Source organism: Crocodylus porosus, unplaced genomic scaffold (genome assembly GCF_001723895.1).
Source record: "Crocodylus porosus isolate Cpor-Errol unplaced genomic scaffold, CroPor_comp1, whole genome shotgun sequence".
Classification (NCBI taxonomy): Eukaryota; Metazoa; Chordata; order Crocodylia; family Crocodylidae; genus Crocodylus; species Crocodylus porosus.
Genome location: NW_017728911.1, coordinates 6,387,686 through 6,401,123, shown reverse-complemented (window position 1 = coordinate 6,401,123; position 13,438 = coordinate 6,387,686). Strand labels below are relative to the sequence as shown.

The 13,438-nt window shown below is 48.5% G+C and overlaps 1 protein-coding gene across 4 annotated transcripts in view; it reads right to left on the bottom strand.

Annotated features, from left to right (window-relative positions):
- Window positions 1-12,827, bottom strand: part of SCAPER (S-phase cyclin A associated protein in the ER) — a 364,249-nt gene extending 351,422 nt beyond the window's left edge. Inside the window, exons 1-3 of one of the 4 annotated variants that reach the window (XM_019533360.1) lie at window positions 12,711-12,826; window positions 10,119-10,173; window positions 3,214-3,289 (exon numbers count right to left, since the gene is read on the bottom strand). In XM_019533360.1, the coding sequence (XP_019388905.1) occupies window positions 3,214-3,276 (63 nt within the window). In that variant the 5' untranslated portion in view covers window positions 3,277-3,289; window positions 10,119-10,173; window positions 12,711-12,826. Of the gene's footprint in view, window positions 1-3,213; window positions 3,290-10,118; window positions 10,174-12,104; window positions 12,124-12,710 lie in introns of those variants that run through there. The other 3 variants (XM_019533358.1, XM_019533359.1, XM_019533361.1) reach the window with 3 other exon arrangements.
- Between the last annotated feature and the right edge of the window lie 611 nt (window positions 12,828-13,438).

Below are 13,438 nucleotides of genomic sequence, written 5' to 3'. Positions count from 1 at the left end.
CTAAGGGATAGCCAGCACGGGTTTGTTGCGGGTAGGTCTTGTTTGACCAATCTCATTTCCTTCTATGACCAGGTGACCTATCACCTGCACAAGGGAGAAGAGATTGATGTCATATATCTTGACTTCAAAAAAGCTTTTGATCTGGTATACTTCACAATAGAGCTCTAAACCACTACAACAAAAAAACAAGCAAACATCTACATTTTTTATTTTGCCTGCTTTGTCAAAAACTGATTCAGATACAACAACCAATATTTTGTGATTATAGAGTTAGAGAAGTAGGGCAGAAATGGACTTCCAGAGGTCATCTAGGCCAACCCCCTGCCTAAGGCAGGATTATCCCCATCTAAACCATCCTATGCAATCCATAATCTAAACTCGACATAAGACTCTTGTTGATCTGGACACAACACAGACCTAACATCCTAACCTGCCCCAGGTAAAGCACACGAATCATGGCAGCTAATGTCCTGCTTGTATGAAATACTGTCAATATACGCTCAAGAGATCGCAGGGCCATTGCTCCCACTACAGAGGAAGGCAAAAGCCCCCACAGTTCGTACAAATAGGACCATGGGGTAAAATTCCTTCCTGACCACAAATATGGCAACCAGTCTGACCCCAAGTGGAGGAGGGAAAACCCTCTAGCCAGGAACCTCCAGCTTGGGTCCCAGCAGAATTGGCACAGTCCAGTCCACATCTGTAGCCTTGACTATAGCCAACACCCAGTGCCTCTGAGGAAAGCTTAAAAACACCTTGACACATTACACACTCAATATAATTCAATACTCTTCAACATATTCCTAATTGCAGTTAAAGAAATATGTAAGAATATATTCAAATTGAAAATGTAAAAAGCCAGAATATGCTACAATTCAGTTTTCTTGTGGACCTTTGCTTTGGACCCCTTGATCATATGCATCACTATACATAGTCTTTAACTGCACAGTCGCATACTATTCATTTTCCAGAGCCCCAGCTTCATTCAATGAACTGTATACACATGGGGTTCCCAATCCCTGGGCCACAAACCAGATTTGGCCCCCAGCGCCATGTAATCCACCCCACAGGATTTCCCATGGGTTTAAAAACTTGGCAGCAAGGCAGCAGTGGCACCACTCCCTTACTGCTAAATTTCCAGACTAGGGCAGAGTTCTGTGCTTCTGCATGCTTGACAGGACACACAGGGCAGTGTGAGGCCTGATCCTGGGGCTCCCTGGGATGCGAGGAGCCCCAGGGCCCAATCCTAACATGCAGACAGTGTGAAGACAGGTGGGGGAAGTGGAGGGCGGTATAGCTGGGAGGTGGAGATGAGAAGGAAAAACAGCCGCAGATGAGTCAGGGAGGAGAAGTAGCAGCAATATGGAAGCAACTTCCAGGTGAAAGCTGCACACAGGCCACAGCCAGAAGGAAGCTACAGTCCTGAGGGGAGAAGCGGCAGCAGCAAAGAAGCAGCTAGCCTCAGCACGGCTCTGCACCGCTTAGCTCATTTGCTATACACATACCAAATTCACATTATATGACCTTAATTCTGACATTTCCTAAATTTTGCAATACTTAACTTTGTACAACTAATAATACCTTTTAACATAGATTATTTTATTGTAGTAACCCAATTTTTTATTAAAGAGAATACTAAAAAAAAATAAAATACGTGGCTTCAGGCTGAGCCCACCTAGTGATCATCAGCGGGCTCAGATTATCAAATCCACGGCACAAACCCTTCTTAACTGAATTAATTGAAAAACTGTCAGCTAGCCACTAGAGTTTCAAATCCAGCTGTTGATTGCAAAGGAATTTAGAGAGATTCTGGAAACCTAGAGGGAAGCATAGAGCCCATCTCCATTCCTATCCATCCATTTTACTCCTACCACCATACTGCACAGAGGAATGGCTTCTTAACTCACTATGGCACAGAGACCTCTTCCATATCTTCACCCAGTTCTGCTAATGAATCATTGGTGAACCAAGAGATTGAATCTCTTGGCTCAACTCTCAGTTTTGGGAAGAGGAATTTACAATAATTTATTTGTAATGTAAAACACAGAATGAATAAAACACCATCTATAAATGTACATGGCAGCTGGAAAATACATTCTTCTCACACTTTTAATCTTCAAAAAGAGAAGTCTGGGGGGATATGATAGTGGTTTACAAAATACTGAATGGATCAGAAAAAGTAAATAAAGATTTAATATTTACTCCTCTTAAGATACTAGACCTAAGGGACATAAAATGAAACTATTGGGTAGTAAATTTAAAATTAACCAAAGGAAGTTCTTTTTTCACACAGCAAGCAATTAACTTGCCAAACTCACAACCACAAGAAGCTGTGGAGACTGACAAGTTAACCTAATTCAACAAGCACATTTTACGTAACGTGATAGTAATATAATCACTCAAAGAAAGCCTAGACCTTTCAAAATCAACAACAAAGCTTCCATTCACTTCCAGTTCAAACCATAATACTGACAAGTGTCAAGTGAGGTTTCATATTTTAGTATAAAATACATACATGAAAAATGCACGAGTCCTGCAAACAATACAGAAACGTAAAAACTCAGGAATCACCAAAATCATTCTCTTTTTCCTCCTCTTCATTTTTACTCATTCTGCCCAAAAGACCCTTCACTAAAGGGTCTCTCTCTCTTTGTTAAGAAAAGAATCAATGCAGCTCCTTCCATAATTTATAACAGTACTGCACTTACCACAGGCCAGAGGCAAGTACTGAAGTGCGATGTAGGTACTCCCAGTCCCTCAGGCATTAAATGAACAGTTTCCTACTCCTTTGTAATGAGGATGAACAACATAATTTTCATTTCAAATACAGTATCCTAATTTAAAGCTACCAAGGGAAGACCTGGTGGAACACAATATGCTTCAAAGCCACACCCTAAATATTTTTACACAAGATAGATGACTTATTCCCATAAGAAAATCTGTATGCTATATGACCACAACATTTATAGGCCCGGAATGTCAAGAATCATTAGGTTGGCATTAAAATATCTGTCGCATTTTAAAATGCCTCCTCATCCTTACAGAAAATACACAGAATTACCTGAAGTCCCTTCACACATCAGATGATGCCCAACTGAAAAAGCTGTACCGTTACAATAACAAGAAGAAAAACTGTAAGCCAGTAACACAGTATTTCTTTCCTTTCAATAAAGAAAAATCTTAAGACACTGTCGTACTAGACGGTTGACTTACCATCGTACTAACACCCTCCTCAACATCAACAGGTTCACTTACGGCATTTTTGGCTGACCCCATGGAATTTTGATACCTGTGTTAAAAAAAATATACAATTAGACATTAGTAATAGTTTAAGCCATGTATATTTAAAAGGTATAATGTAACTTTATATTTGGCAAGGGATGTAAATAAAGTAACATTTCATGCACAGGCTCAACTCTGTAGATAAATATACTCTGAACATTTTATCAAGAATTTCAAAAGGTGTTTATTAAAAGATAAATAACTAGCAGAAAATTAAAAGGAAAGTTAATTAATCTAGAAAATAATTAAAATGCTCATGTAGAAATATCATAAATAATTGCATAAAATACATGTAAACTAATTCAAATAAACCATATTGGAAAATATATTCCCATTATCCTGAAGGAAAGGAGTGAAACCCTAAAATCTATTTGGAAGAGATATCTATGGATGTCCACAGCTTTCAAGTGGCCTCAGTTTGCATAAGGAGCATTTTGTCACATAGAACAGCAATTTCAAACTAACTGACCACATATTTCTAATCTGATGTATTTTATAGCTAATACCATAGTATTTCAAAATACTGAAGATGTTTGGAAGGTGATCCTCCAGTCCACTCTCATGCACTTAGTCCTTCTAAAATAAATCTCTTACAGCTGAACTGATACATTAGTCCAACATCAGATCGGCACCAATATAGAGAAAATTGAGCGTATTGGAAATCAGCCTGATGTGGCCAATAATTTAGCCGATAAATGCTCATGCATACACAGCTGCAGAGCAGCACACAGGCAGCAAAGAGCACAGCCCGGTAGCTTGGAAACCTGCATACAGCTGGCAAGTCTCTTGTGGTGGAAGGGGAAGGGGAAAGAAAAGGGTGTGGGGGGCAAATCAATACCACCTGTGGTAAGAGAGGAAGTGAGGCAGGGGCTGGGGCAGGCGCTGCCTAAGTTGGGGGGCGCACACAGCATGTGCCCCAGATCTGTGCAGGGAGCTGGGACGGGGGGGCTTCCCTGCAGGCTGGGGAAGGGGCCAGGGCTGTTCCTGGCTCTTCCCGGCATGTGGGAGCTGTGCTCTCGGTGTGTGGGGGGTGCACTTGGGGCAGGGGGTGGTGGCGCAGGGAGAGGGGTAATGGGGGGGACAGCAGCCCCCTCCCAGCACCACTGCCATCACCAGCCCTGAGTGCAGCCCCCATACACCAGCCCCACAGCCCTGAGTGCAGACCCCACATGCTGGGAAGAACCCAACGCAGCCCCGACCCCAGCCCACAGGAGCAGCGCCCCCCGCCCCCCAGAGAGATCCAGGGCACATCCCCCTGTGCCCTCCCAGTCTGTGCACAGCAGCGGGAGCCACCCTGCCCCCTCCCCACGCCCTCAGGATGAGCCATGGCTTCATCCCACACCCCACCCTGTCCCAGCTGGGCAGCACCTGCCCCAGCCCCACTCCCTCCCTCAGCACAGGGGCACTGATCTCCCCCCACATGCCCCTTCCCCCACAACAGACTTACCAGCTGCACGCAGCTGTATTGGAAACGGAACGGTATTGGTCAATATGCCTCTTTAAAAATCAGCTATCCATATTGGCCCCTAAAATCTCTATCGGTGCATCCCTAGAATCTTTTAATGATCTTCATCATAAAGGGTTCTGTTCAATTTCTCTACATTTTGGATCAGCATTCACACCTTCTTTGGGTTTTTTTAAAGTGGGTGGGTGCAGTTATGTATACACATTAGCAAACTGCCCCTCCAGAATGATGGTGCAGGGGACCCCCACTGGTCTGAATCAGGCCCCTGTCCACGCCCAGATGGATTAAGATTATTGTGGCCCTCAGCAAACAAAACTGGGCCTATCTAGACATGCACCGATATATCGGTCACATATTGTATTGACGTGGATAAAAGGAAAATTGATGTTATCGGCTTTTTTTTGCCCAGTGTAGCCGATAACATCACCAACGAGTGTTGCCCATGTCACCATGCAGGTGGCCAGGAATGCAACCAGGCAATTTGGGGAGCAGCCTCTATGCAGTAAGTCAGGGTGGAGGGACAGAGAGATTGCACAGTGAGCAAGGGAGTGTGGCAGGGTTAGTGAAAGGGACCTCCAAGTGGGGCGTGGGAGCTAGGGCAAATGTTTGGATGACCACAGGCCCCCCCAAGGTGGGGGTAGGTTGGGTTCAGCAGTGGGTGCAGGTACCCAGGGGTGGCGCACACACGTGTTGGGGCACATGTGCGTTCACAGACGGTAGCAGATGCCTAGCCCAGCAGGGAAGTTGCAGCTGAGCACATAGGCAGCAGAAGGGGGAGGCTAATGGGGCTCAGCCCCCCCCAAACACAGGGCAGCAGGTATGGCCACAGGGCACCCAGCTGCAGGCTGCTGCAGCAGGAGGGGAGGGACACACACACTGAGATCCTCCATAGCCAGGATCACAGCCAATCCAGCACGCAGGTAAGTTTCTTTCAACTTGCTGTCATTACTGCCTGGGCTGGGGAGAGAAGGAGGGAACACGGAAGATCAAGACCCCACACAGTGCAAGAGGGAGTGAGGTAGGGGCAGGGCTGAATCATTCACCACTGCCCTGCTCTTTGCTGCACTGTGGGGATTGCCCCAAAACCTGGCTGGGCTGGGTCATGGGACAATTGGAGCCTGGCGGCTCCTCCAGAGGCACGGCACTGGGAAGCCAAGGGCGGGGCATGTGGCCCCCCCCGATCTTTGCACAGGGTAAGGGCAGGCTGCAACTGTGGGCTGGGCTCTGCTCCCTGCTTCCAGGCCTCACTTCCATCTTTGAAATGGGCGCAGCACGGCACCATGTGTGTCTTGCTGCGGGGCAGGCCAGGCAGTGAGGCACATGGCACCACACAGCTTTCAAAAGTGGCAGCGAGGCACAGAGGCCAGGACCAGGCAGAGCCCAGCCTGCAGCTACAGCCCACCCTTTCCCCATGCAGAAATCAGGGGGGCACATGCCCCCTGCCCTTGGCTCCCCAGTACCATGCCTCTGAAGTAGCCACCAGGCTGTGCCAGGCTCTTCCCAGGAATGACCCGGAGCAGGACAGGGCAGGTGCAGGGGTTCCGAGGGATCCATCCCGTGGCCCAGTGGTGCAGCCAAGCTTGGCCCTGTGCTCTAGCCCTTGGCTCCAGGTCCCCCCAGGCAGTGCAAGGCCAGAGCCACTGTGGGGCTGCGGGGCTGGGAGGTGGCAGATTTGCGTGGGGCCGCTGGGTGCAGGGGAAGGGGCAGCCACACGGGCACAGCAGGCTGCAGCCCCAATCCCAATCCTGGGCTAGCTCTGCTCCACTCTCTCCTGATCCCACACTCAGCCCCACAATTTTTTTCTCCCTCTGCCTATGGCTCCACATCTGACTCTGCCACCCCTCCCCTCCCCCTCCATCCACCTGGCCCGCTTCCACCTTCCTCCACTCCCAGCTCCTGCTCCCTCCCTCCCTGCCCACCACCTCCCTTTCCTGCTGGCTGTTCCGGGGGTGGGGGGAGAGGGGTGTCAGGGCCAGGCGGTGGGAGGGCACTGCTACCCTTTGCCCCCCTTTGCCCTCAGGCAGGGAGGTGGGGGGCAGCCCTGCTGCTTGGGCAAGGAGGGGAGGCAGAGATGGGCTGGGACGATGGAGGGAGCCATGGACAGACAGACATACAGGGAGACACACTAAGCCTTTTATTATGTTAAAATTCATTTGTTTACATTTACATTAGAAGTCCCTAGTATGCTAATAGAGAAAATGGTATACTTTCAAATATTGCCAATTTGAAAGATACTGGATTCATAATTTTCCCTATATTCCCAACTCTGCAACTGTACAGTGAGGTAATAAGAGCATTATAATGCCCCTGTACATATCAAAGGTATGGTTAAATCTCGGACAACATGTATACTGCTAGTCATCCCCATCTCATAAAGCAGGGGTGGGCAAAATACAACCCGCGGGCTGGATCTGGCTGGCCAGGCCATTCTATCTGGGTCCCTCTAAAATTTAGAAAATTATTACCTGCCAGGGGCTGCCTTTCAAAACTGACAAGGCGTGACCCAGAGGCAGCAAGACCTAGCGGCAGCAGGAGAAAAGCCCACCCAACCCTGTCCCACCCCCAGCCCCCAACTGGAAGCTTACGTCTAGCAGAGGCTTCTCTCCTAGGGACCATGGGGCTGTTCCACAGCTCTCCCTCCATCTGAGAGAGGAAACTCAGATAAGAATGGGAAGAAGATGGGGGTGGGGAGGACTGTTGGTGATCGCCTCACTCTGTGGGGGGCTGGGCCAAGCCAGGCTGGCTCCATGCCATTCCGTACGGTCCCAGCCATGCTGCCGGGAACTGCATCCTGCCAGAGCCAGCCCACCGCAGCCAGCACTACGTGGAACTCGGCTTCATGGGCGGGACCACACAGCATGTCATGGAAGCAGCCTGGCCAGAGTGGGGAGGGGGAAGCAGCACCAGGCAGGCAGGTGGGAGGAGTGGCAGTTGTAGCTGGGAAGTAGCAGGCAGGCACACCGGGGCGGGGGGGGGAGAGAAGCATAGAAAAGCAGTAGGGGAAAGGCAGCGGTGGCAGCAGGGAAAGTGGCAGTGGTGGGGGAGCAGCAGTGGTGGTGGGCATGAGCACAGGGCCTGTGCTGGTGCTCCAGGGCTGGCAGGGACCCAGGACGGGGCAGCAGGAACACAGAGCCTGGGTGCGGGGTCCGCCTGGCTCCATCGCACAAAGCTCACAAGCAGTACACCTGAGCCACACGCTTCTGGGAAGAGCCACGCATGATGAAGCTGGCAGCCTGGCCCTGCTCACTACTATATATAGGTCATGAGGAATGACAGGGAGCTCCATGCTATGGAGCTGGGTTGGCTCCACTCCTCTCCCTGCCACCCCAGCCAAGACCACAACCTGCACTGTCAGCTTCTTCTTCAGGGCTCACTGGGGCTGGTCCCACTCGCTGCCACCACATGTAGCCCCAGGGACTGGCACACTCGAGAGACTCCAAGGACCCACCCCCCTCACGCACACATGCACATACCCCACCCTGTCTCCCACCATACCCCACTCACACCCTCCCACACATTCCTCACCACCCACCATTTTCCCAAACACACCCTCCCACACACACTCCCACCCCACTCACCATAATCCCACACCCTCCCACTGTCCCCAACCCAACCACATACCCCACATCTATACCCACAGTACCTACACCCCACACCCCTTCAAACACACACGCCCACACATACACTTGCTTATCACCCACACATAATATACAGAAGTAGGACTGTATTTCGAACTATTATGCATTTGCCTCTATATACATATATATATCAGGACAAAAATATTTTTAAAATACAACTAAAATAAGTTATAGTACGTTTGATTTTTTATTATATGATTTGGGGTTTTTTTTCCTGGAGTACTTCCAGGGCAAGGGGAGGAACTTTTAGTGGCAAAGGTCAGCAGTGGGATTTCTGGTCCCAAGATGGCAATCAGGGACAGAGACTACCCTTGCAGCCCTCAACAGTTCAGCAAAACCTGTTAAGCAGCCCTCCAGCCAAATTAATTCCCTACACCTATCATAAAGGATATTTCAGAACTAAGGGGATTCAAAAGAAACAAGAATAAACATGAATAAAGACATGAAAAATACTTTCCAAGGAAAAAAGATTGAAAACATTGGAACTGTCTACCTTGGAGAAGATATTAATAAGAAAGGTTATGATAACAATACAATGCTATTTTCTTGCATACAAACGCATACAATTTCTTCCAAAAACCAGCTACCAGAAGTTGCAGTGAGCATTAGATGCAAGAAATCCAGTAAGTGCAGTTTCATTATTTCCAGTAAGGCAGAAAGTAAAATCTAACAGGACTCGCACAGAACAGAAAAATGAGCAGGCTTGGCTCCCTACCTGTTGCTAATCAGGTACTTACTACAAGGAAAGATCTTTTTTTCTCTATTCTGCTTTTCAAAAACAAGATGTGTATTACATTTAGAGGTGTATTATATGCAAGAAAATATGGCATCAAATAAGAAATAGTGTTGAAAAGACAGTTTAGGCACTTCTGCTCTCCCTGTCACAGGAATAAGTGGGCAGTCAATGAAAGGTAGAAAAGTCAATGCTGAAAAAGGAAACACATTCATACATCATTATTAGATTTTAGAATCTATTTTCACAGGTCAGTGAGGCCAAGTGTCACTGATACATCTTTATGCAAGATTAATTTTTTAGTACACTATACATCAGGCAAATCAAGCTACCTGAATGTTTGATCTCCAGCAACAGCTTATAATCAGCTATGATCATGTGAGAGGCAAGGATTTTTGTGGGTGATAGATTTTATTGGCCCAACTGTACAGTTGGGAGGGACATACAAGAGTTGGTCCAAAAAGTCACCAGTTGGTTTGTTGACAAGTGTAACAGGTTTGATTTCTCAATAACCAGTTGCTATTAAGCAGCCTTATGGAGAGACACTGCAAGGTGTTATTCTCAAACAATGGCCAACTGCATTCCAAAGAAAAAGCTTTTAAGGGACAGGGCCTATATGCCAGGCCAGGGGCCTGGGAAGGCATAAATCTCAAGCAGAGATTGATATTTTTCACTCCTTAAATAGAGCGAAAAAATAGGATAGAATTGTATCTGTGTGGAAAGAACAATCATATGCAAGGGTAAGTGAAACTACTTTCTTAAAAATAATTGTGAATTAGGAAGAAATCCTGGAGTGGCAGACAGGTACATAGCTGGAAGAAGAAAGTCATCTGCATAACAGAATTATGCTGAGGTAATTTCAGGGCCACTGGCTATTTTCTTTGAGAACCAGTGGAGGTCAGGTGGGGTTCCAGATAAATTAGAAAACAGCAAATAGAGTGCCCTTTTTTAAGAAAGGAAAGAAGGTGGCATGGGGAAATTACAGCTTAGTCAGACTAACCATAATACTTGAAAAGATGATGGTGCAGGTGCTCGAGGAATCGATTGCAAAACACCTAGAGGGAGAACAAAGTGATCAGGAACAGTCAACATGGATTTGATGAGAGCAAGCCATACTTAATTAACTGGCTTTCCATCTATGATAATGTGACAGTTGTGGATGGGGAGAGTTGCGAGGGAAGCAATGGGCACCTATACATATGCATCAAGGCTCCTCTGACAAGCTGTAATTACAGCACATTGAAGGAGGCTCGATTAATAGTCTGCTGGAGTATCAAAATTACCATGCTTCAGCAGACTCCAGCAGCACATGCATCAGCATTCCCACTGAAAAATGGTGTTGGGGGCACTTTAACTAAAGCTTGTTGAGTTAAAGCACCCCCACCACCATTTTTCAGTGTGGGGATGCTGATATACGTGACATTTCTGGTGCTTTAAAGCGACCCTGCCACTTCCCCTGGAGTATGTGTATAAATGCCCAATATACCTTGACTTTAGCAAGGCTTTTGACACCATCTCCCACTATATTCTTAATAATAAGGTAAGGAAATATGAACTAGATAAAAATACTATAAGGTGGATACAAAGCTGGTTGTATTTTTATCCATAAAGGCTCAAGGTCTAGCTGGGAGGAGGTATCAAATGGGGTTCTCCAGGGGTTTGCCCTGGGTCCAGTATTGTTTAAAACTTATTAATGATTTAGATAAGGGGACCATGTTGGGTGGAGTTGCAGATACTCGAGAGCAGGGCTAAAATCCAGAATTACCTGGATAAAGTGGAAGAATAGTCTGCAATCAATCACATGAGCTTCAGCAAGGGCAAGTGCAAAGTTCTGCACTTGGGACAGAACAACTGCATGCAAAGACACAGATGGTGGACAGCGACTAGTTTGACTACAGTACTGCAGAGAAGGACCTGGGGGTTACAGTGGACCATAAGATGAATATGAGCCAGCAGCATGTAAAAAACTTGTTGAAAAAAAAAGTCAACAGCATGGTGGTTGTATTAACAGGACTGTGACTTAAAAATGAAGGGAAGTAATTCTTCTGCTCCATTCAGCCCTGGTGAGGCACCACCTGGAGTACTGTGTCCAGTTTTGGGCCCCACAGTTTAAGAAATATGTATACCGATTGGAAAGAGCCCAGCAGAGAGCCACAAAAATTATTAGGAGCCTGTAAAGTATAATTTATGAGGAAAAGATGACAAAATTAGGGTATTTAATCTGGAGAAGAGAAAACTGAAGGGGAGGGATTGGACAGCAGTCTTCAAATACCTTAAGGACAAGAATGGAGATGGGTTTTTATTCTGTGGCTATACAGAACAGGATTAGAAGCAAAGGACTCAGATCGCAGCAGAGTAAATTTAGGTTGGAACTTTTCACCCATGAGGGTGGTCCAGCATTGGAGCAGGCTGCCTAAGGCAGAATCTCCATCCCTGAACATTTTCAAGAGTAGGCTGGACGGACACTTGGCTGGGATGGTGTAGTCAGGGAATATCCTGCTTTGAGCAGCGAGCTAGACTAGATGACTTCATAAGGTCCCTTTCAGCCCTACTTTTCTTTGATCCTAGTCATACAAACACACACTTGGTTTATGAAAACAACATGTCCCCACACTGGTCCCATTTAAAAGGTCAGTGCACAGAACATAAGAATGATGCCAACCCTAATGCAAAGTGACAATGAGCTTCCAGTCACTTTCTGTATGACAGAACTATAATGCCATCCTGTCAGCTTCTCAAACCATGCCATCTGCACTACTATCATAAGCACAGCATCGATTCAAAGCTCTGGCAGATTTTTAAGTTTGATGTCATAGCTAACAACATGAGTGCTTGTATCTTTCCTGATATTTTTGAGGTTTGACCACTGAGTTCTCTTACCGACCTGCTTTTCTCCCTTGCTTACCCATTCGTTTGGTTTTTATTTATTTATTCATTTTATAAGCAGCAAAACAAAATAGAGAGACACAGGGAGAAGTGACCATACCTAGGGCACTATGAAACGCACAAGCTGAGCCAAAGGACTATCCCCTCTACCCTCTCAGAGCTGAGCTCTCCAGCAGGAACCACAATCAGATGCATTTATTTCTCCCTCCAGCTAGAACCCTTGTCCTCGCGGGTCTCCGGCCTTCTGACACTGGCCTGGCTGCCACGTTTAAGTGCTGACAAGCAGTGGTTTGGAGCCACTGGCGGGGCCTGTTGAGCCCACAGTGCTCACAGAGAAGCAGAGCGGCTCCAGGCCGCCGCGTCCACACGAGGACTGGGCCAGGCTGCAGCAGCTGCCTCCTACAAGAGCAGCGCCCCCCGCCGGCCGGGCAGGACACGTCTCCCGCAGTCCCAGGGGAGCGGTGCCCCCCGCCCCACAGCGAGCTCCCGGCCAGGGCCCGCGGGCTCCGCGCTGAGGTAAGCCGGGGGCGGCACCGAGAAGCCCCTGGGCCCGGGGGCGGGGGGGAGGAGGGGCCACCCAGCCATGACCTGCACCCAGCGCCGGGGCCCGGGCGAGGGGCAGGAGCAGCCGGCCGCCATCTTGCCCCTCCGGGCAGGCCGCCCCTCCCCTCTACTCCGCGGAGCGCAATAAGCGACCGACACTCACGCTCGCCGCCTGACTGCGCCGTCCCGCCCGCGCGCCTCCCGCCGAAGTGATGTCATCGCAGCCCGCCAGCGGCCGGCGCGGCGCCAGGCACGGCTGCTGGCCAAACCGGAACTGCGCATGCCCTGGCGACCCGCGCATGCTCGCTGAGCCTCTGAAGGCGCTGCCCTTCCTTGCCGCCGGTGCCTGCTGCGCTCTGGGGGGCGGGGCTAGTGACGTTAGATGCGCGCCTCTATTGCTGAAGTGACGCCACGCGATCGCACCTGACGCTTTAGTCCCCCCTATACCTGAAAGAGGAGAGTGATGAGGGGAGAGCTGCTTCCCGTTGATGGACCCGCAGGGATGATTTCGTGCAGCTAAAACTGAAGGGCCGCTTCGTCACTGGCCAGCTCGATGACGTCTCCTGGCGTCACGGTGCCCCCAGCAGCGTCATACCCTGTCCAACGCACAGGTGTCATGGGGCCTTGGCTGTTCCCACCCTGCTAGACCAGGGCTTTTTTTTTTTTTGCCACAGGTGGGAAGGGCCAGTGTGTGCAGACTCCTGCTCTTCTCTCATGGCAAGACCCCCAATGGGCAGCTGAATCCCTGCAATGGGGGAGCCTACACCTGCCTAAAAGCATCACTGCTCCATCCAGGAAGCGTGCAGACCATCTGCAGATGGTTCCTCAGCCTGAGGAAGGGTGTTTGTACCCGAAAGCTTGCAAAGAAGAATTTTTCCAACTCTCTGAGTT